The 21,272-nt window shown below is 40.9% G+C and overlaps 1 protein-coding gene across 1 annotated transcript in view; it reads right to left on the bottom strand.

The window, feature by feature from the left end:
* The window catches only part of Eif3h (eukaryotic translation initiation factor 3 subunit H), an 87,529-nt gene that overhangs the window by 10,274 nt on the left and 55,983 nt on the right, over window positions 1-21,272 (bottom strand). Inside the window, exons 3-4 of the mRNA XM_021183034.1 lie at window positions 2,558-2,725; window positions 976-1,075 (exon numbers count right to left, since the gene is read on the bottom strand). Of these exons, the coding sequence (XP_021038693.1) occupies window positions 976-1,075; window positions 2,558-2,725 (268 nt within the window). The remainder of the gene's footprint in view (window positions 1-975; window positions 1,076-2,557; window positions 2,726-21,272) is intronic.

Here is a 21,272-nt window from a genome sequence, read left to right as displayed (position 1 = left end):
CAGGCACCCTCCATAGGCTCTGTTTCATTAGTGCTTCTAACGGCTTGGGGGTGAGGAGTGATTGTCAAACCCAAGTCCAGTGATTTGAGTAACTTTGAAAGTGGTATGAATCTGAGCTGAAAGCCCAGAAAATAAGGGACAAAATACAACGAACAAATGGAAAAAAAAAAAAAAACCGTTTATTCTTTACAGTCAGGAATTCTTAACTTTTCAGTGACTCTGACATGCCACTGTGAGGTACCTGATATAATGCACACTTAAAGCAGGTCCAAAGGGCAGTGCCCTCTACACCACAGAAGGGTGCTTCCAAGAGAGCAGCCACAGGAGACTTATACTGGCAGAGCACAGCCTCTCTTATTTCTTAGCCTGGCTACAGCTCCACACTTAGAACTCTTCGAGACTCAGCTTGTCTTCTAAGAATCTACACATTTTTAGGAGTCAATGGGAAACTAGTCCAACATGAAGTTTCATATGAAATAAAAAATTCACAATTACAGAAGAATTGTAAATTTTTTTTGAAAACAATATTCCCATACTATGAAGCCAGATCACAGAACAGTTAATTACGCCCACTTTTGCCCTCTGCATCCCTGAACTGTTTCTATGTGTCTAAGAGGACAGCACGGGGTGCAGGAGCAGGCTGCAGCTTGCAGTCTGGTAGTAGCTAACCACTCTTCCCCCTCCGTGCACTCCACCATCTATGACGTGCTGGGTACACGGGCTGCTTACTTCCCACTAACTGCACCCAGCGGAGTGAAAAGCGCAGACGAGACTTGCCTACAGAAGAGCTTCACCTCGGAGGAGGAGGAGGAGGAGAGATCAGGTGGCACCTGCCTGCTGCAGAAACCACCCACACAGCACTACTCCAGCCCAGCCAAGGACTCAGCACACCGGGCAAACTGAAATCCGTAAAAACACACACACAAAACAACTCTAAGTCATTTACCACATGCCTCACGGGCCTGCAACACTTACGCTTCAGGGGAAAAGTCCTTCTCTTTACAAACTTCCATCAGTTTCGGAGTCAGTCTGTATGCCTTCAGCGAGAGAGATCCTTGGGCAGTTTTTATGGGATCTCAAAAAAGGAAAAGAGAAAGCTATTACTGAGAATGTTGTCACTAGCACTCATATAGTACTAGTTCTGGGCACACTGCTACTAATCACACAGCTTTGACATATGAAGACCAAACTAAATAATCAGGATAATCTGAAGCTGATTAAAACCAGAATACAGTCAAAATCTAGCTAGGATACCTTCAAATCTATCCCTCAAGCAGAACCAGTAAACTTGTTGAAAATTAAATATATGATTAATTCTACAGATTTTGTGTAAATAAGAGAAAAATACTCATGAATATTAAGCATAGAAAAATCTCTGTGAATACTTCTATAGCCCTTTAATCAATAAATTTAAAAGGAATAGCCCTGGGAACAAAATGTATCCATCCCAGTGAGCACTGTTCACAGTTCTTCATTAAAGCAGATTGTAAAAACCAAACCACTAAGTCAAAGTGCTATCGCAAAGTGTCGTTATAGTTTTAGGGAAATAAGTTTTGTCAAAACTGACTGCTTAAACACTCCACAAGGAAGGGAGCTTAGCACTTGCTGCATGATAACTGCTCTGGAGAGCCAATGTTCGCCTAAAACCTGTGTTAACATTCATGTTGTCTGAAATTCAACACAGTGAAACTTTTAGCAATAGGTGATAAAATGAAAACCAAAATAGATTGAAGCAAGTGGAAAATTCATCAAGGTCTGATGATGCAATGTTTCCAGCCAATATAAGTGCACTTTAACAACTTGTTCTCTCTGTAATCCAATTGCTAACACACTGAAACAATTTCGGGGCAGCTCATAAGATTGATCGTATTCATTAGTATTTTTTCTGACAGATACTCAGGACGTTACATTTACTTCTCAGCTGGAAACTATATGCGAGTCTGCCAGATATGGCAAACTGTGAGTGTTTGGGGAGGGGGAGGCTATAAAGCTGTTAAATTGCCTACGGTTCTGATACAGCACAGAACATCTGGTCTGGAGAGCTTGAGGAAACACCATTAAATAGGCCGAAAAGAAAAAAATCTTTGTGCGAAGAAACAGTCCAGGTTTTGTACGCTGCTGTCAGAGGTTAAAAAAAAAAGAAGAAGAAAAGGGGAAAAAGAGAGAGAGAGAGAAAGAAAAAAGAGACAGAAAACTTGGCATGCTGTATTATGATTGGTCAGTCGTGTACAGAACCAGACACTCCAGCAATGGGAGTTTGTTAGACATCTGGTCTCATTCCACCAGCTCCTGCAAGGAGGGAGGGAGAGGGGGGAAAAACGAAGCAGCTACTCCAGCATTCCAAAACGTACACATCAGGGCTCTGATAGCAAGAAAAATAAACAGAAAGAAGGAAACCCTGTCTAGACTTAGCTGCTGCTGAGGCTGCTGCAGCGTGGGGCTGATGTTTACTTGAGAAGGCCTGCCAGGCTGCTCCAAGAGGCAGAAAGACAGAAAGCAAAAATAGTAGCAATAATATTAAGGGAGGAAAAGAATAATAAAGGAGCCTCCTACTAACCATAAATGAGGACGACAGACTCTTCAATGGCGTGCTGGTAGCTGAACTGAGAATCCAGAAGCGCCCGGGTAACGAAGGAGCCGTAATATGTGGACTGATACCAGCCCACGTGGAGGTGATCGATGTTGACATGGCGAAGGCTGCGCATCATCTCCATCTGATACTGTACTGGAGGACAGATCAGAAAGGAATTAAAAAAAAAAAAACCCAAGCATGTAATGATGCCACAAACATTAGCTATTGGTTAATTATATCCATTTTATACATACACACGCACACACACACACACACACACACACCCCACCACCACCACCAAAGTTTTCAAATCACTTCAAATAATTGGTCTTTTCCATTTTCTCTTTAACAAAATTCCATTTTGTTTTTAAAAGGTATTAAAAACACAATTTTAATGACGTATTCTAAATAAGGAATTATCAACTGTTGCCCGTACTTCTCTTTCCTAAAACTCCAAAGAACAGTAAATGTGTAAGGAAAAGGTGTACAACTATTAGACTGTGATAGTTTCGTCTGAATTAAGTTAGTTATTGTCTCCTTCACACATAGTGTTTGGAACTAAGAACTAAATCCATCAAGACAACAATGAAGGGAAACAATGACCACATCTCTTACATACGAACCAGACACAGGCTACAGCTAACTCAACAGAAGAATCCATTTTGCCTTCATCTAGTGCCCCCTACTGCATGGACTATATTATTTTAAAAAAGCATTCTCTTCTCTTTGCACTTGTTTGTGTTAACAGAGGACATTTTACACTAGACTGGTTGTACTAATCACCATGTATACAACTGAAAGGCCGGATGACGTTTTCTCCTGTTTAATTAATGACTATATTATTCATTTAAAGCAGTATTACTAGAAAAAGAGGTATAAATTCATAAGATAGTAGATGACATTAAAAAGCAATACAAGGCTGGAGAAATAGCTCAAAGGTTAAGGGAACGGAGTTTAGTTCCCAGCAGCTATGTCAGCTGGCTCTCAACTACCTGCATGCAACTACACTTCTCGTGGACTAGACACCCTCAGCACACACACATACCCCAAGAAACACACTTATACATCATGCACACACATGTAAGTAAATGAATCTTTTAAAATAAGCACCATAGCCTAACAATATGCATCAAACAGAAAATAAAGAGGAAAGTTTTATAGTCAACTCACTACCCCAGCTATTTCTATAATGAAGAATGGACGCAGGGCTGCATAGATTAGCCACACAGCTTAACTAGATCTGATAACTAAAAAAAAAAAAAAAAAAAAAAAAAAAAGAATTTTCAAAATTTCAAAAGCAAACAGGACTCAGATTATAATGTTTTTCAACACATTATTGGGCAAAGAAATTATATTTTATTTCAAGGACTAGAAGATCATTGCAAACTCTTCACCTACGGAGAAACTGTCTAAAGAAAAGCCCCAAAGTGCTCTTATTACACCTGGAAGGAGCACACTTCAACTCCACAGGAATGTGACAGAGATGGATACTGTGTGCTGTCAAGATGCACACAAGTGCAAGCATCTCTCTTCCATGTGGATGGAAGGCCACTACCCTTTGGCCATGTTACTTCTGTTGTCCTTTCTTTTCTTTTTACAGGTATGGCTCTGGAAATGGCTCAGCAGTTTAGTGCACTTGCTATCGTGAAGAGAAACTGGGTTCAGTTTCCAGCACCACAAGGTGGTTTACAAAACCATCCCAAACTCCATTTCCATGGGATCTGATACCCTTTCTGAACTCTGTGAGCACCATGCATGCAAGTGGTACATATACCATGTACTCAAAACACTCATACATATAAAATAAAAAGTTAAAAGTTACAGCAGAGGGTGATATTAATATGCTACACACTTTATAAATCCTGTTATTTTTGCAATTTTATAAATGATATGTGAAAACAAGGTCTTATGTTATATTTTAAACCACAGTTTAAAACACCACAACCAGGGCTGGAGGCAGTGGTAAAGAACCCTCTTAGCACAAGGAAAGCCTTCGGTTCAACCCCTACCTACTTAACCTACAGAAGAGTAAATAAGCCACAACCCAGACTATCTAGTTTACATATAATGATACCCTGGAGGAAGCAGTCTCTAGCTATGATACTCTTAAGTTAATGGCTAATTTTAATCAAATTTAACTTACAAAGCCCTAATGATATCAGTACAATGGGAGCTAAAACTAAATTTGCGAGGTTGTTTTAAATTGAAAGTAGAGAGATGGAAGAAATTATCGAACAATCAACAGAACAAATATCATTAAAAACAATGCATTCTGAATAACTGAGCCTAAGTATAAGATGGCCAGCATCTACCACACATCTGCTAGTGAGCAGCTAAACCTTAGTGCCATCTGCCAACTGGGAACAGTAGGAGGAAAAAAAAGAGCTGGAGGGCTCCTGCCAGTGCTGACATTTTCCCTGTGGGGTTCTTGTTCTCTCTGATCTTCGGTTTCCCCATTTCTAAAGGCATCTGAGAACTCATCCCAGTCAAAATGCTAGGACTCCACGTTGTTCACTGGATATGCTAATTACAAACAATGACTTGTCTATTAGCTAAAGCAGGCATGCACTAGGACTTAAAATATATTGGGGGGGGGGTACTCTATAAGCTTGCTAAGACTCTCCTCAAATAGCCTGGATAAAGTGGACTTTATAAAAGCATTTTCAGAATACCTCGCAGGGGGTTAAGACATTCCAAGATCAGCAGCAAATGTCCAGCTTCCCCAACTCTTCCCTAGTCCACAGGACCTCCAAGAAGACTAATGAAGATGAAGCTCTTCTGTAAACTAGACAAGCCATAGATACAAGCCCCAAGGCTGCTGTATGCATAAATAAATTTGGGAACTAAAAATAGGAGACCTGATTATCACGGGAAGGAACAAGGGAACACAAGTCCCTCTTCATCACCATAGAGAATGACCAAGATTCTCCTTCACAAATCACCTACCTACCTGAAATGAATACAAAAATGAAAGGGCTAGGAACAAAGAAAAGTAACTCAACACAACTACTTTCAGAAATTCCAATGTAAGCCATATATGTGCTGCATGCCTGCAATCTCAGCACTTGGGAAGCAGAGACAAGAGATCAAGAGAGCTGAAGAAGGCAATCCTGATCTACATAAAAACCCCAAAACAAACAAAACATTCCAGTATTCTGGAATTTCATTACTATACAACGAGCCTGTGCTTGGCCCATTCTGTAAGTGTCAGTTCATTACCTATCCTCATAATTGAGTTCATCACCTAATGTTAAGAATTGAGAATTCTTTTTTTTTTTTCAGGACAAATTGACACTTTGTTCATTTTTAAAAAAATATTTTTATTAGGTATTTTCCTCATTTACATTTCCAATGCTATCCCAAAAGTCCCCCATACCCTTCCCCCCCCCACTCCCACTTGCTGAAAGGACCCTGATATAGCTGTCTCTTGTGAGACTATGCCGGGGCCTAGCAAACACAGAAGTGGATGCTCACAGTCAGCTAGTGGATGGATCACAGGGCTCCCAATGCAGGAGCTAGAGAAAATACCCAAGGAGCTAAAGAGATCTGCAACCCTATAGGTGAAACAACAATATGAACTAACCAGTACCCCGGGAGCTCTTGAGCTGCATATGTATCAAAAGATGGCCTAGTCGGCCATCACTGGAAAGAGGCCAATTGGACTTGCAAACTTTATATGCCTCAGTACAGAAGAACTGAGAATTCTTAAATCACATTTTGTATGGTACCACTTAGAGAGATAAGCAAAAGGATCCATCTTAAGTTTGAGGCCAGCCTGGGCTACAAAGGAACCCTCTGCCTCTAAAACAAGTAACAAACTAAACACACTGCCATTTGAAAAGGTCTGTGGAGGTATAACACAGAAATAATAAAGATTAGTCTTTAACTGTGAGGCTGGAGCTCTTGTGTGAAGATGAGAGAGGCCCAGTCCAAAGCACATGCTCTCTGAGAGGTCACGTGGGTCAAGCTCAGAAAGTGGTGCTTCTGCAGTGTCCAAGCTAAGGAACAGACAGGGCTCACAAACAGCCCTGTGAACTGAGTATCTCTCTGCAGATGCTTAAGGACTGTCCTTGTTCTAACATTGACATAGTGGTCCTTACCCACCCAATTTTTCAAGACCTTTGCTGCTAAAGCTAAGTAGAAGCAAGCAGCACAGGGCACCATTAAGCTTTCCAGCAGCCACTCAGTCAACTCAGTTAAGGTTGCACATCAGCAGGCAGCCATCTTCTTCTAAGGACTTGCAGTAGGCACAAAGAAACAAACCATGAAGTGCTGATGAGTAAGTCAGTAAGTTTTATAGGTAACAAGAATGGCCACTGTGGATTTTGATTGCTAGGTTAACAATCTTTTGTGGCTCTGCTAGTCCATCAACAGTGAGCAGATAAGGTGAGAGCAGAATCCTTTTAAGCTATAAACCACAGATAAACAGAGAAGACTCGGATTATGTGGGTGAGGCCAAGTTAGAGCCCACAGCTTTGGGAACTGTGACTGGGTTCTTACCCCACACCTAGCCATTCCTATGCAGAGAGTGGCTCACAACAGAAGAAAGAGAGCCAAGTCCAAAGAAATAAAAGGAAAAGAAAAAAGGCCCTTAATAGAGAGCTACATCTCGCCACTGCTGCGCTAATTCAGACCAGTGAAGCAACAAGCTGGCAATTTCTCAAAGCTGGACCCTGGTTACACATGTCCATATTGGGTGCAAAGTTTCCCTATGGGAGCAGCCATCCAGTGGTATTCACTTGTGAATTACTAGCCCCGTGTTCCTGGAAATTTCCCAGGGAAACATGGCAAAGAGAAAGTCCTTCTGAAGAGGAACTACTTTTAAACTGATAATAGTGTTCAACAGAAGGGTTTAGAACTCTATTTCAACAGTTTGGGGAAGAAAGTATTCTTAGCTCAAAAAAACAGTCAGAAGGTAAGGATCAGCAGTTCTGAGTTGGCTCAGCAGGTAAGGGCACCTGCTGCCAAACCTGATGGAATCTGAGTTCTATCCCTGGGACCCAGAGTATGGAAGGAGAGACCCAAGTTGTTCTCTGATCGCCACAGATGCACACTCACACACCCCTACCTCCTCCACACTGCAAATAAAATGTAATTAACATTTTAGATCAAGGCACATACCTAACCAACCGAGAAGCAGCAAATAAAAACTTTGCAGACAAACTGGTAGTTACCACCAAGCCAACTCAAAATTACTAATATAAAAGCTACACTCGGATACAAGGGAAGTGCTGCCTAAATATGAGGGGGCTTTCAAGTTGAAAAAAATCCCTTCAACCTCTACCAAGGCCTTAACTCACCAGGCCTTTGCAGGCAACAGAGAGCCACGTATAACCACGCTCATACGGTCCTGGTCTGGCCCCACTATCCTCACCTTCACTTTTTTAGGCACCTTTTCTGCAAGAGTTGAATTCAAGTGCTCACAGCTACAAATGCCCTGAGGCGGAGTGCCCAGGAACTACTCCTTCAAAAGTCCACATTCCCAGGGCTTCCTTTTGTTTTATTTTTAAATCAAAGAACCCTGAAAACAACATGATATTTTATACTGACCTGCTGTGTCTGGAGTTACTCCGGCAGCCTACCATATGGACCATAGAACTGTCACTCTAGAATTATTAACCATCTCCTTACACCTTCAGTTACTCATCTAAAATACCTCTTCTTTATCATCTTTCTAAAGTGTTTATTGTATGTATTTTGCATTGTAGAAGCCAAGGAGCTGGCTCTCTCCCTCTACACTCAGGACCAAAGTAACTGGAAGTTTACAAATGAAAGGCCTACTGTCTTGACAAAATTATATAAAATCAACCCAAGTCTAGGCACAAGAAAAGAACTAGTCCATACTGATCATCTCCTAGTCTGACTCCACAAATGGCCTGCACATTACCCAGCTCACAATAACTCCAACAAGCTAATCACAGTTAGGGAACTGATTTTACAAAAACCATCTACCACAGTTGTGACTTCAATTTGCCTAGGGCGCCTCCCCTTCAGAGAATCTTGCTGGGGATGTGGAGTAATGGCATCTGACTCATAAAGCGCAGCAGACAAACCCCAGAAGCTACAATGAGGAGTCCCCGTGGCTCCTCGTACTCCAGCACTGTAACAGAGCACTACCAGTAAGCCATTAAGTGGAAGACTACTACTTCCAGAGGCTTTTAGGTGCCAGAGTCAATGTGAAGTCAGACTCCCAAGACATTACATTTTATGTTACTATTTGAAACTTGGTCAAGATTGAGTTGTCATTAAATGCTGGCTCAGATCAAGCAAGGAGGCAGACATAGTGATATAGCACACACTTCACAGCAAAGGGGAAAACCCAATCAGAAGATGCAAATGGCCTTAAAAACAAGCAAAATCACACAATGGCCCTGAAACAAACTAATGACTTCAGCAACCATTTTCATATTGTCAAAGTGTAATGCACAGAGCTCTCCTATCTGATCAGGCATTGCGGCTTTAAAGAGGGCGTTAAAGAGAACAATCACAAGTCTCTCTCCCTGCAGCACCATGGGATGTCAAGGAGCACTCAGTCTCTGACGATTTAGCAAGACAAACTTTATTCTGTACTTGCTTTTTCATAGTGAGACTCGCTGCCAAGCCGCACATACGTTCCGGGCAATGTTCAAAGCTAGTAGCAGATGTAGATTTAAGCAAACAGAATGTGCATTTGAAAAAAGAATTAAATACAGTCTACTTTGGGTGGAGAGAATTATGGAATACACAGATTTCTCAAAAGTTCCATACTCTCTTCACCCCGTCTGTATCATGTATTCATCCCTTGTTTCAATTAACACATCTGTTAGTAATGCCACTCCTGGGACGGCTTCGAATTTTGGTAATGGCTCAGTTTTTCACAATAAAGTGTCCAATATAAGTTATTCTTTACCTAGAAACTACACTGTCCTATTTAAAAGAAATGGGGAAATATTGCCTTTGTCCTGAGTGGTTAGATAAAGTCCTTCAACTAAATATGAATTCTGGCAAAATAATTTTTTTTTGAATGTCAGGCTGGGGACAAGAAACTAGAAGTAAGGCAAGAGGGTGGTCACTAGTTTATTTTTTTAAAACTATTAAGAGCTGTTGACAATTAATGGAATATTTGGGGGGTGGTGCTGGTATAAGGAGCGAGCACCTTTATGGTTTAAGGAGTTGCCCATGAAACAGAAGAAAGTAAGAGAATAGCATATCTTCGTCCTGTCTTCTTAATCAGGTCATAAAATACAGCTAAGAAATTTACTGGGAAGTTAACTGTGTGTCATCTGACGCTTGTGTACCTCAAATTAATTTACCTGCATGGGATCAGAGACAGACTCTTCACTACATGAAAAACTGTCACAAAATGACTTTCTGACCACTCCAGCATAGTATATGCCAGGCAAAGCAGTTGAGAATCCTGGGTGTGGACAAAATACTTCATAAGGCCGTTTCGTAAGGCAGAAAATATCTCTTTCATATTTACAGCCACCTAGGAGGCACTTCTACAAGGTTAGTGTGATTATAAAACGAGATGCTACAAATACTCTGAAGGAATGGAGTGTTGATAATATACTAAAAAGGCAACAATTATCAGAAAACTGTCTGTGTGTTTATGTCCTACCCCAATCTACAAAGGGTATGAAGTAGCTTTTGCTAAATTATATAAAATAACCAGTCATATCAGGTCAGGAAAAGTATGCATTAGCGAAGAGAACACAGAAACTAGGAGTGAGCAGAATGAATCAGACCACGGGTAACTTCTGGTTCTTGGCATTCCAGCTATCAAAACAAGAAGGGAAATGTCATCATTTACATTGTCCAATAAGAGAGAAATACCTCAAAATATCTCAAGTAGACGAGATTTTATTTAGTATCTGGCCTTAAATATAGTTTCCACATGTAGCTTCAATAAAAACAATTGTGTAGAGTTTTAAGAAATGGACTCTTATTTCTACAATAAATAATATCTTGACTTGACAATCCTATAACAATCCTATAATCCTATAACATTTTTTTAAATGTGCAAGGAGAGAACGGGGTCATGAGTACTTTTCAAAACAATAACAAAAATAGTGTTACTGAGGGTGGGGATATATATGAGAAGGAACAACTGTCAAACTGAATCAAAGTTTATCCTATATGGATCTGTGCATCAACTTCAGTCTCCAATTCAAAAAGCCAGAGTGAGACACACCAATGCCGAACATACTAAATATTCAAAAGAAAGCTAATGATGACCTAGGACTGCTTGCGGGTTATAGAAGGTTGGTGACAAGTGACTCATAGAATCACTGACCTTAGTTGGAAGCACGGTCTGAACTGGGGGCCTGAAAGCCATGGTGGTATCTGCTGGAAAGTGTCTTCCTCACTCAGGAACTGACGATAGATAGCACACAATTTGTCTTTTAATAGCTTAACTTCACCAACTAGAAAATGATTTCAACTTCCAAAAGCCTGGTACTGACAGCACTTTCAGAAGACAAACCTCCCAATGCAAACTGGCCCTCTGCTGAACCGACTCTGCCAGAAACAGGCAGAAACAGGTAGTCTACAGCGGCCATCACTCCCAGCCTGCAATCTGCTCCCAGGTTCTTCTTCGGTGCATGGACATTGAGCCATCAGCCTACCACTCCTACTCAGCTTACAGTCAAATGCATTTGGATGAGAAGTCATTTTAACACAGCTAAAATCATTGAAACACTGACAGGGAAATTAATGGCATGGGAAACGTTCATTCCCGAGGCACAAAGTGAACCAACGTAGTAGACTAGGAATCTGTTACGATACAAACACCAGTATGGAAACCACCGGTTATGCCTGCAGCCTAAAAGGAAACACCATAAAGAAATGCCTGAAACAGCAATGCTACGGTCTCTGCCACGGAGAAAGATCAAAGAGGTTTGCCTTTTTAATTGTTTACTATCATTTCTATCTGATTATTTTGTTAGCACTAGTAACAGAGAGGGGGCACTCTCCTTCCTGGAGTATTAGAGAGGGTTAAATAGGATAATTAATTCCAAGTCTGATATGACACATCACCTCATGAAGAAATAAAGAGCTTGTTCCCATCACCCAGTGCTAGAATACCTAGAATCTCAAGGAAACAGCACTTACCTTGGCTCAAAATCAAATGTTGTGGAAAATTGGGTTTGTTTAATTTGATGCTCAGACATTGAATAAAGTCCTGACATATCATTTCTACTTTGAGATTACAGAAAATGAAAGACAAAGGAGACTGTACCTGACCAGAAGAGACAGAGTATGACTTCATTAACATTCATCTCATGAAACTAAACTTACAAGTATAAATATGAATGTGGCCAAAATACAATCTACCATGAGAAAGATTACAAAAGGAAAAATACTTGTAGGTACCAAGATTATAAGCTAATTATATTCTGTACAATAAAGAACAGATTCAATAAAAAGAGAGACAAGCTACAGAAATTAGATTTCAGGACTAGGTAACCTTGAATGTTCTATTATTGCTGTGCATGTAACAATATAATTACATTGTACTATACAGGTTTCTATCTCCTGATTCCATTTTAAGACTTTAAAATAGAGGAAATGAGCCCCTGCCCATAAGGTGACTGAAAGCAAATGCACTGTGTTTTGCTGAAGAGCCATGGTCCATTCCTACAACCCTAACTGTCGTAGTTAGGTTCAGTTTTCCCTTAAATATTAACATTTGTATTTTAAAGTCAGTATTAAAAACACTAGATTTGGCCAGGCAGTGGTGGCACAGTCCTTTAATCCCAGCACTCAGGAGGAAGAGGCAGGCAGATCTCTGAGTTCAAGGACAGACTGAGCAGGTTCCATGACAGCCAGGGCTACACAGAGCCCTGACTTGGAAGGAAACAAGCAAACCCCACTAGTATGAAGAAAATGACTACTTACTACAATGAGTTTCCTCAGCTGCAGTATGAAGAGAAAGACGCTGGGAAACGTGCAAAGTAGCAGTGCTGTTGTCAAACTAGGAAGAGAGAAGATCATCTCCTCGGGGTTCCTTACATAAGAAAGGTGTTTATATCTTCATAATCACATGCCCCACTACTCACCTGCCACCTCCTCCCATGCACACCCTGCTTCTTTCTTCCAAAGATTTAATGGGATAGAGATCACAGAGCTCCATGCTGAGAAATGGCCACCAGAAATCTTTCAGGGCAACTTACAATAGCTCTGATGGTAAGAATGCATGGCTTACTTAATTAACATCATGGTTCTTTTTTCTTTTCTTTATTTTATTTGTTGTTGTTGTTGGTTTTTTTGTTTTTGTTTTTGTTTTTTGAGACAGGGTTTCTCTGTATAGCCCTGGCTGTCCTGGAACTCACTCTGTAGAGCAGGCTGGTCTCAAACTCAGAAATCTGCCTGCCTCTGCCTCCCAAGTGCTAGGACTAAAGGCGTGCGCCACTACTGCCCAGCAACATCATGTTTCATTTCCTGTTTAGATATGGTTTAAGAGGCAGTACCCAACCCAGGGCAGGTAAAACCACATGCATATGATGTCCATAAAAGAGGACTTAAAGCTCTCACCAAATTCTCAAAGAGAAGCTTAAGATCCAAAAGAGGTTCACAGGTTTTAAGAACAAGGCTGATCCCTGTGGGGCATGAGGCAGGATGGAGCCTAGGGGTAAGGCAGTAAGCGTTCCAGTTGGACATCTATAGAGTAGCACAGATCAGCACAGAGCACCAAAGAGATGCCTTTATGGAAGACATGAAAGACAGGCCAAAAAGGTTCAGAGAAAAGGTTCAGCTGTCAGCAGGAGACTCACCAGGACAATTCTTCCTTTCCTCTAACTGAGAAGGAAACACAAGCTGAATGGAGGCTTCTCTCAGCTACCCCATGATCCAGATGAGGGTTTCCTGTGGCAGACAGGAAAGAAACCCCACACCTCCTGGCAAGTGCTAAGACCAGAGCTGGGGATACTAGGGCTGTTTGTTGTGAGGGCCCAGAATGCAGAGGCTGGGGTCCACCCACGTGTGAGAAACATGCAGGCAGAGTTTGAGAGTGCTGCTTCTAGGAGAAATGTAAAAGAGTTTCTTATTCTGCTGCATGGAGGCACATGTAGATGTATGTAGACATTACAATCTGGCAGCCAAACAGCATTCTCAAGGAACCCACTCATCTTGACCTGTAGCATTTTTACACAGACTTCTAAGTCATTAGTGAGACTTGTCTCTATAGAAGCTGAAGCTCATAAAGGTGCTTTTCTATAGAAGGCCACTTTGGTTACAGCAATATACAGTGTTGGGAAGCAAGTGCTACTGAGAGGCAAGGAAATAACTGCAGGAATACACCGGAGGCTACAAACAGACCAGGGAGCTCTCTGCTCAGTGTTCCTGGGTGATGTTCAGAGAGGAATTCACTCCTGTTACGATAAAGGGAATAACTAAAACCCACAAACACACAGAACTAAGCATAATTAACCATTAGCAGGGCTCTTTCTCCCCACAGTTATATATTGGGAAGTTTATCACAATCACATTCAGAAAATAAGCCAGATTCGAAGCAAGCAGAGCAGGAATAAGGACTTAAACTACAGGATATGCATTCTCAAAGTAGCATCTTCTTAAAGGGACAGCTATCTCTTTTGTACCAAAGGTCTACATTGCTTAGCCACTGAGGGGGTCCTATTCATCCTTCTTATATATAAGAATTAAAAGGAAAAAAAAAAGAAAATGAAAATATGACCCCATACATTTATTCCTTTGAGCTTGAATGTGGAGTCCAGGTAGGTGCTGAGAAACCAAGTAGCCAAGACACAGCTGAACAAGGGGAACAAGCACACACAGGGGATGGTGGCCAGCAATGAAGGTTCCCTCAAAGGCCTGCTGGACACAGTTCTCCAGCGAACAAACTATTGTCAGGAGCAACCAGGAACTGAGGCTTAGAAGTCAACAGCTTGGCATCAGCCCTGGCAAAGTTACTGCAATGTCAGAAAACAGCTGCGCTCTAAGTAAACAAGAGGCTTACGCTGCAACACTGCCGTTAAATACAGTTAAAGACAGAGAAAATGGCCAAAAGATTGGGCTCTCCCTAAAACACAGTTTTAAAACCATCTACATTCTATTTATACAATGAAAACATGATTTGTCTTGATGCTTTTACACCACGATGGGACAACAGTAAAGAGACACACATCCCGGCTCACATTAACAATGAAATCACGTATTTTTCCTAATAAACCCAAGAGATCTAGCACTACTCTGCACAGAGATAACGCATGTTCAGCCTGGCTGCGGGCTTGTGTGTGAATATATTTATGAGTAAATGCTTTTTGCATATTAGGCAATATTATTCAATCACTACTTTCTAAAGGTTACTCTGCCTTTTTCTCAAAATATAATCTCCATTGTCTTTGTAACCAATTGCAACTGCTCTCCGCCATAACACGGTGTGTGTGTGTGTGCGCTTAAGTCCTGCTCTGAATGTTGTTTTGGCAGAAGAGATTGCTTATCTCTAGAAGACTCATTATTTAGGGAATAATTCTTTAGCACACGTAAGAAAACCTGCTCGATTTACAAATGTCAAATGTCACCACAACTTACTTTTAAACCATACAAACATTTTGATGGCACTATGCCACAACTTAACATTTTACAACTAGACCAAAGCTCTGGGGAAAAGCAAATGACTACATGAGCCAACAAAACCTACTTTCTTTCAGACATGTGGCTGTAACTTCTGTTCGTGCTTCTCAATGGCAGCCACATACTCCATCCTCATGCTTAGCGGCTGCAAGTCCACACACTGCTCTTGGACAGGTTTCACAACATGGACAATGACGACATTCTGTTTGGATAATTCTTGGGTCAGGGTATGGGGATGAGGTAGGATCTGAACAGTTCTCCAGTTGTTAGCATCAACATGTTTCCAAACTGCCCACTCTCTCAGGAAAGAAAGCCTCAGTTATCTAGAGAACAATGATTTAGGCACTGGAGTGCTCACTGGACTATGAACACAACAACAGAATAAGAAGGTAAAGATAAAGACAATGAAGTGTCTAAGTAGACGAAGTCTTTCTAACCACATCTCCAAATAAAGCACAGGGGGTCAGTAGACTACAAGCCTGAACAAACATGGCAGTGCTAACATATACACAGGCAGCAGAAAGGCTAGCCATGAGCTGCTCATCTTTTGTGTCTTTGCTTGCAAGGTTCCTTCTCTCTGGGAAAAAATCCCACTTCTCAACCTGTGTACCACATGCTTTGGAACTACTATGTCCTCAACACTAGGTAGATGGTCACCAGGAGCAATGGATTCTTTATCAAGACCTCGCTAAAAGGAATCCGAAGAATTCTAGAGTAGCTGTCTTCTGGTGCCCAATAACAATAACATTTACAAACTTATTCAGAGTAATTAAGACTATCAAGACAAGAAGGGAATTTTCTAAATGCAACCTAAAATTATATAAAGTTGTCAAACTGTCACAAATATCAATAAGCACTATACACTAACGGGCATCATAAAACCATTTTTACCTGTGTTCTTCAGAAAAGTGCACTGTGAAAGACTAAGGTTTCAGGTATGCTGAAGTCCAGAATTCTGAGCCATCGGACTTATTCAAATCAGCACCACCTACTAGCAAACGTTATCCACTACAGAAGTTAAACTAAAATAGCATAATTCTCATCTAGAACCGTGGGAAGGGTGGGGGAACACTCAATGGCAGTAAAGGGTAGTTTAATCAAAGAGGACATAGGTTCTAGAGCTGCGGGTTCTCTCTACATTCTCTCCTGAAGTCCAGGGTTTGGCACTTACCTAACTAAAGTCGTGTTGCATGGTAAACTATACACGCACAGTTAAACACAACTCCCACATACTGAGGGCATGGGGTTCAAAGGAAAGATGCTGGCACTAATACTATGTGCCTGCGTTTCAGTCACTTAATCAGATTATTTTTCAAATTTCCTATGTAAGTCAGGTATGCATTTTTTCGATTGACTCAAGATTCAATATTATTTATTACTTATAAGTACCCGACATCTGCAACTCAAGGCTAGAGTTCCCAAACTCCCAAGACTCGGCTATTTTCAATGCACTATAATGTTTACATCCAGTGACTGATTCCTTTGATAGGGATACGGAGCAAGTTATAACTCAAAACCTGAGGGAATGAAAACCATGTCATGGTCATCAAAAAATTAACAATGATTTGGACATGCTGCTGCACAACGACAATACCAGGGCTCTCTTTGACCTTTTCCTACTTCCAAGGCCCTCCCAGCTACTCCTCGAACTCCTCCTATGCTTCCCCATTTACAAGCTGTTTCTTTGACTGTATTTGTTACATACACACATCTAGGTATGTATGTGTATGTCGTACAACGATAAACAACACACAGACATACACTCCAATGAGACTGTTTTTATTGTTTATGCGCATAAGGCTTCAAGGCTGACCACTCTACACTCTACAACCAATAAAGGTGCTGATCTCTGGAAGAGTCTAGGCCTCCTTCTGGCAGTTAGTTGCTGATAGTCACCCTTCCACACTAACAGGCCCACTGATACTGCTACTCTAATCTTCTGATGCAGCTCTTTTTAGGATACTGGTTCACAGCAGGTTTCCTGGCACTCTGGCTCTTACAACCTTTCAGTCCCCTCTTCCAGTACGTTTCCTGAGCCACAGATGCAAGAGCTGTGGTGAAAATGCAGTCACTAGGGCTGGGCTCCCACAATTTTTTGATCTTTACACTGTATTGTTATGAAATTATTTTTCCTGTATGGACAGAAGAGTACAGTACTCTACTAGAGCAAGAGCCTTGATCTTAACCCTGTATAAAAACAATAAGTGTTTATAACAAAAGCAAACAAAAACCCAGTAGCTGAGAGGATGTCTTTGTTCATAAAGGGCCTGCTGTACAAACATGAGGTCAGACTTCCAGCAATGAAGTAAAAAGTCTGGTGTGGAAGCATAAAAAAACAGGCAGTGTAGTGTGGCAGTACATGCCTCTATCCCCCACCCACAAATTAATTAATGGCTAATGACAATAATGTCAATAAACTATAAGACATGCTCTGCAGACCTGGCTCAGCAACAGCAGTGCCTGCTCTTCCAGAACACCCAGGTGTGATCCTAGGGGACTCCACACTCTTTTCTAGCCTCCATGAACACAAGCAGGTGTACACTAGGCACGTGGAAGAGACATACATACTGACAAAACACATATACACGTTCAACAAAATAAAACAATCTAAGGTAAGATAGTATTTTTTTCTCAAAATTCTCTGAAATTATTTTAATTGTATCATTCAAAAGTTATCTAAAAATAAAACTTCAGCAAGGACTCCAAGTTCAACTACAGTCCATGCTCTAAGTAAATGTACTGTATTGCTACCTCCTACAATACTCTACGATAGTAAAGTTTAAAGAAACAGATAAGGAAAGGAAAGAAGAGAAAGAGAGATGCAAAACAGAACAAGAGATAAAGCAGATATCCCTGTGGATCTTCAGCAGGTGATTCTGAAGTGAGAAATTCAGAATGTCAAAGGCTACGTTCAGATTTAAAAAAAAAAAAAAAGTAAGCATTAAAAAAAAAAGGCATAAAAGTTAAGGCCCACGCACTGGAGAACAGCCCATCCAGGGAGGATACAGCCACGCTACACTTTCTGCAAAAGTCCAATTAATATCAGTTGAAGGCCGCTTCAAAGAAAACAGTGGCAATCTGAGAGAACTGTTTCCTTGAGTCCTTCAATGGAGCAGTGAAGATTGTCAAGCAGCTCAAGGCTGAGACCGAAATCGTCATTTAAGGAGAGTGGAGAAGTGGCGGAGTCTATACCTGACTTGCTGTCAGTATAGACTTGCTGTCAGTTATAGGACCTGAATTTTGGTCTCAACCAACCACATCAAAAGCAGGACACTGTGGTACAAGTGTGCAATCCCAGTGCTGGGAAGACAGGCAGAGCCCTGGAGCTCACTAGGCAGCTCAAGAACTAAAGTGCAGAAAGACTAAAAAGACATAATCGCTTCTTCTGGGCATTACACATCCACAGCCATGCACATACAGACACTTCTCAACGCCAGATGAAAGATTCAAAACATGACTAAAAATTAGTTTGCTCTGCTCTGTACCAAAAACATGTACTTTTCACACAAAACTAAAATTAGTTTACTAAGGGTATCTAGAGTAATACTCCTTTCCTGTCTATGCAGAACCCTAATCAAGAGAACAAAGTGCAAGGCTGGCTTGTATGGTTGTGACCCATGAAGTTTTTCCTCTAAGAACTCTGCTTAGAAGATAATCATCTAACACTAAATTACGCCTAGGACTCAGTGCAGGTCCAGAGAAAACTCAGTTACACAAAAGTTAAAGATCAAAACATCTAGAGTATCTACCACCTAGAATAACATTTTACAGATGGCTTCATAAAACAAAACCTTCAACAAACATCTGTGCTATCAGGAATGGTGCTAAATAAAGCCACATCCCACACACTGAGCAGAATAGCTTTTCTTTACTGTAATGTCTCATGACAAACTTAATCCCATTGTATAGTATAGCTGACTGATCTATGAACTCCAATTGTGAACTTCACTTGCTCCTTAATCTTCTTGGGCTATCATAACAAAATACCAAGGATCGGGCGGGCAGCTTAAACGACAGTTGTTTATTTTCTCACAGGACTAGATCCTGGAAAGATCAAGATTAAAGCAGGAAGGTCTCAAGCAGGACTCTTCTGGCTTTCAGAGGGTGGCCTTCTTATCATGCTCAGAATCCTTACTGATGCTTCCTCTTAGAAATAGGTATGACTTAGTGCCCCTCACACTCTCCTCTAGCCGATGACCTTCCAAAGGTCCATTGCGACACACAACTGCAGCTCAACACTGTGGAGGGTGGGTACTAAGGAAGACACAATTTAGTCCACAACTTCCCAATCTCACTTTCTCTAAGTTACTATGTGTACATGGGGTGATTGACATTAAATAATTTTATTTAAACTATAATTACTATAAAAGGACAATATCGATATTCACAGAAAAGACTATATTAGAAATATTACAAGCTGGCAAAGTGAAAACACCATCTCTGTTCATCATGAAGATGACATTCAATAAATTCTAAATGTCACATCATCACATAGTGATTTCTAAAACCAAGGCAAGTTGGAGATGTTCAATTCCCCAATTATATGCTTTTTAAAGACACAAAATGATCAACAATACCTTACATTTATTGTTTATTTAGAGATAAGACAATAAAGGTATCAGGCACTTGCCACGTATTTATACCGATCCTCTAAACAGATCCAAGACTGGTAAACAGTTACTGCCCCCACTATTTTCAGAAGAAAAAGATAAAGAGCTACCTAGTATACATGAACAATTTCAGCTTCTACAAAGGATCTGCACAAATCCAAAGCCCTTCATTTGACTAGTAACCAAAGGGGAGGGAGGTCTCTTTATTTAAAAATAAAACTCGGTTTTATTTTTAGTTTATTTTTGTAGGTGCATATGTGTGAGTGTGGGGGACAGGGCTGACACACCCCAGCACTCATGTGAAAATGAGAACAAAACTTCATGTATGTGGCTCTTTACATGGACTCCAGGTTTACATGGCAAGCATCTTTTACCAGCTCACTCATCTTGCCATCCCTGTCATGTATTTTAAGCCCGAAGTGAAGCTGTTCCAGTGCAACCACCTGAGGACCAAGATGAAACAAGGCAAACAAGGTAGGATCAAGTTCTCACCAGATGAAAACTTCCACAGACGTGGGCCTTTTCCCCAAAACTCCGATTCAAACTAGGTGGAACAGAGTCAAACATCCACACTACACTCTACAGTACTTCTATGAGCAGGCTGCTGGGCCCCTCTGAAATAGATCTAGGAGAAACACAATTTTAGAGCAATGTTTCCAGGAGGAACTTTTAGATTACCTTGTAGCTTTTCCTATTCTTCCTAATAAAGTGATGCACTTCTACATTCTTAGCTACATGTTTTTGTAAGGCAGCAGTCCTTAATAAAAACGGCTACAGTATTCCTGATGGAAGAAAAAAATCAGGGAAATTTGTAACGCTTTCAATTTTTTCCAGACTCAGAATTATGATCAGTGCTAAAATTTCCAGATTGGAGGACACAGATAAGAAAAGAATTCCTTTGAACCAAACACACACTGAGGAACGTGCATAGCATGAAAGCAACCCCGCACTTGACAGCGTTATAAATCAGCAGACTGCAGATGCTAAGCAAATTCAAAATTTGTTCAATTATAAAATGTTTTAAGTTTTTAAATTAAATTAACAAGAAATATTTATCTCCTTTTTCAGAAGGGTATGTAAGTCATACTCTGTCCTGAAATACATTTTCCCAAGCTCTTTCATGCAGAATCTAGATGTCAGGAAGATCTTCACAAGATATGACTGAGCACAACGTTTTTGTTAGCAGTCATATCACAGCATTCCTCTGATCTGTTTGAAATAGAGTGGACACTCTGTGTTCTAAACAGTGTGTCATATAAGCAACTGCCCAGGAGGGAGCAGTAAGGTGAGGCAGAGAATCTGGTGAAGCAAGGGATGTGCCTAAGAATCACATCTGTTGCCACTAGAGTCCAGCAACAGTTGCAACTTTATGCACAAAGGTAAAATCAAAATGCAGGATAAACATGGATGAGGAAGATCTCTTCAGCCATAGAGTACTATCGTTCTTTCCCAAGGCCTTGGCAACGTGCTAACAAGCGGAGTTCACAGAGAACTTGGAGCAGTATTCCTGCAAAGTC

The sequence above is a fragment of the Mus caroli genome, unplaced genomic scaffold, assembly GCF_978045245.1.
Source record: "Mus caroli unplaced genomic scaffold, Mus_caroli_1 scaffold_16, whole genome shotgun sequence".
Lineage (NCBI taxonomy): Eukaryota > Metazoa > Chordata > Mammalia > Rodentia > Muridae > Mus > Mus caroli.
The sequence above is the reverse complement of the archived record's forward strand: the minus strand, read 5'-3'. Positions and strand labels throughout refer to the sequence as shown.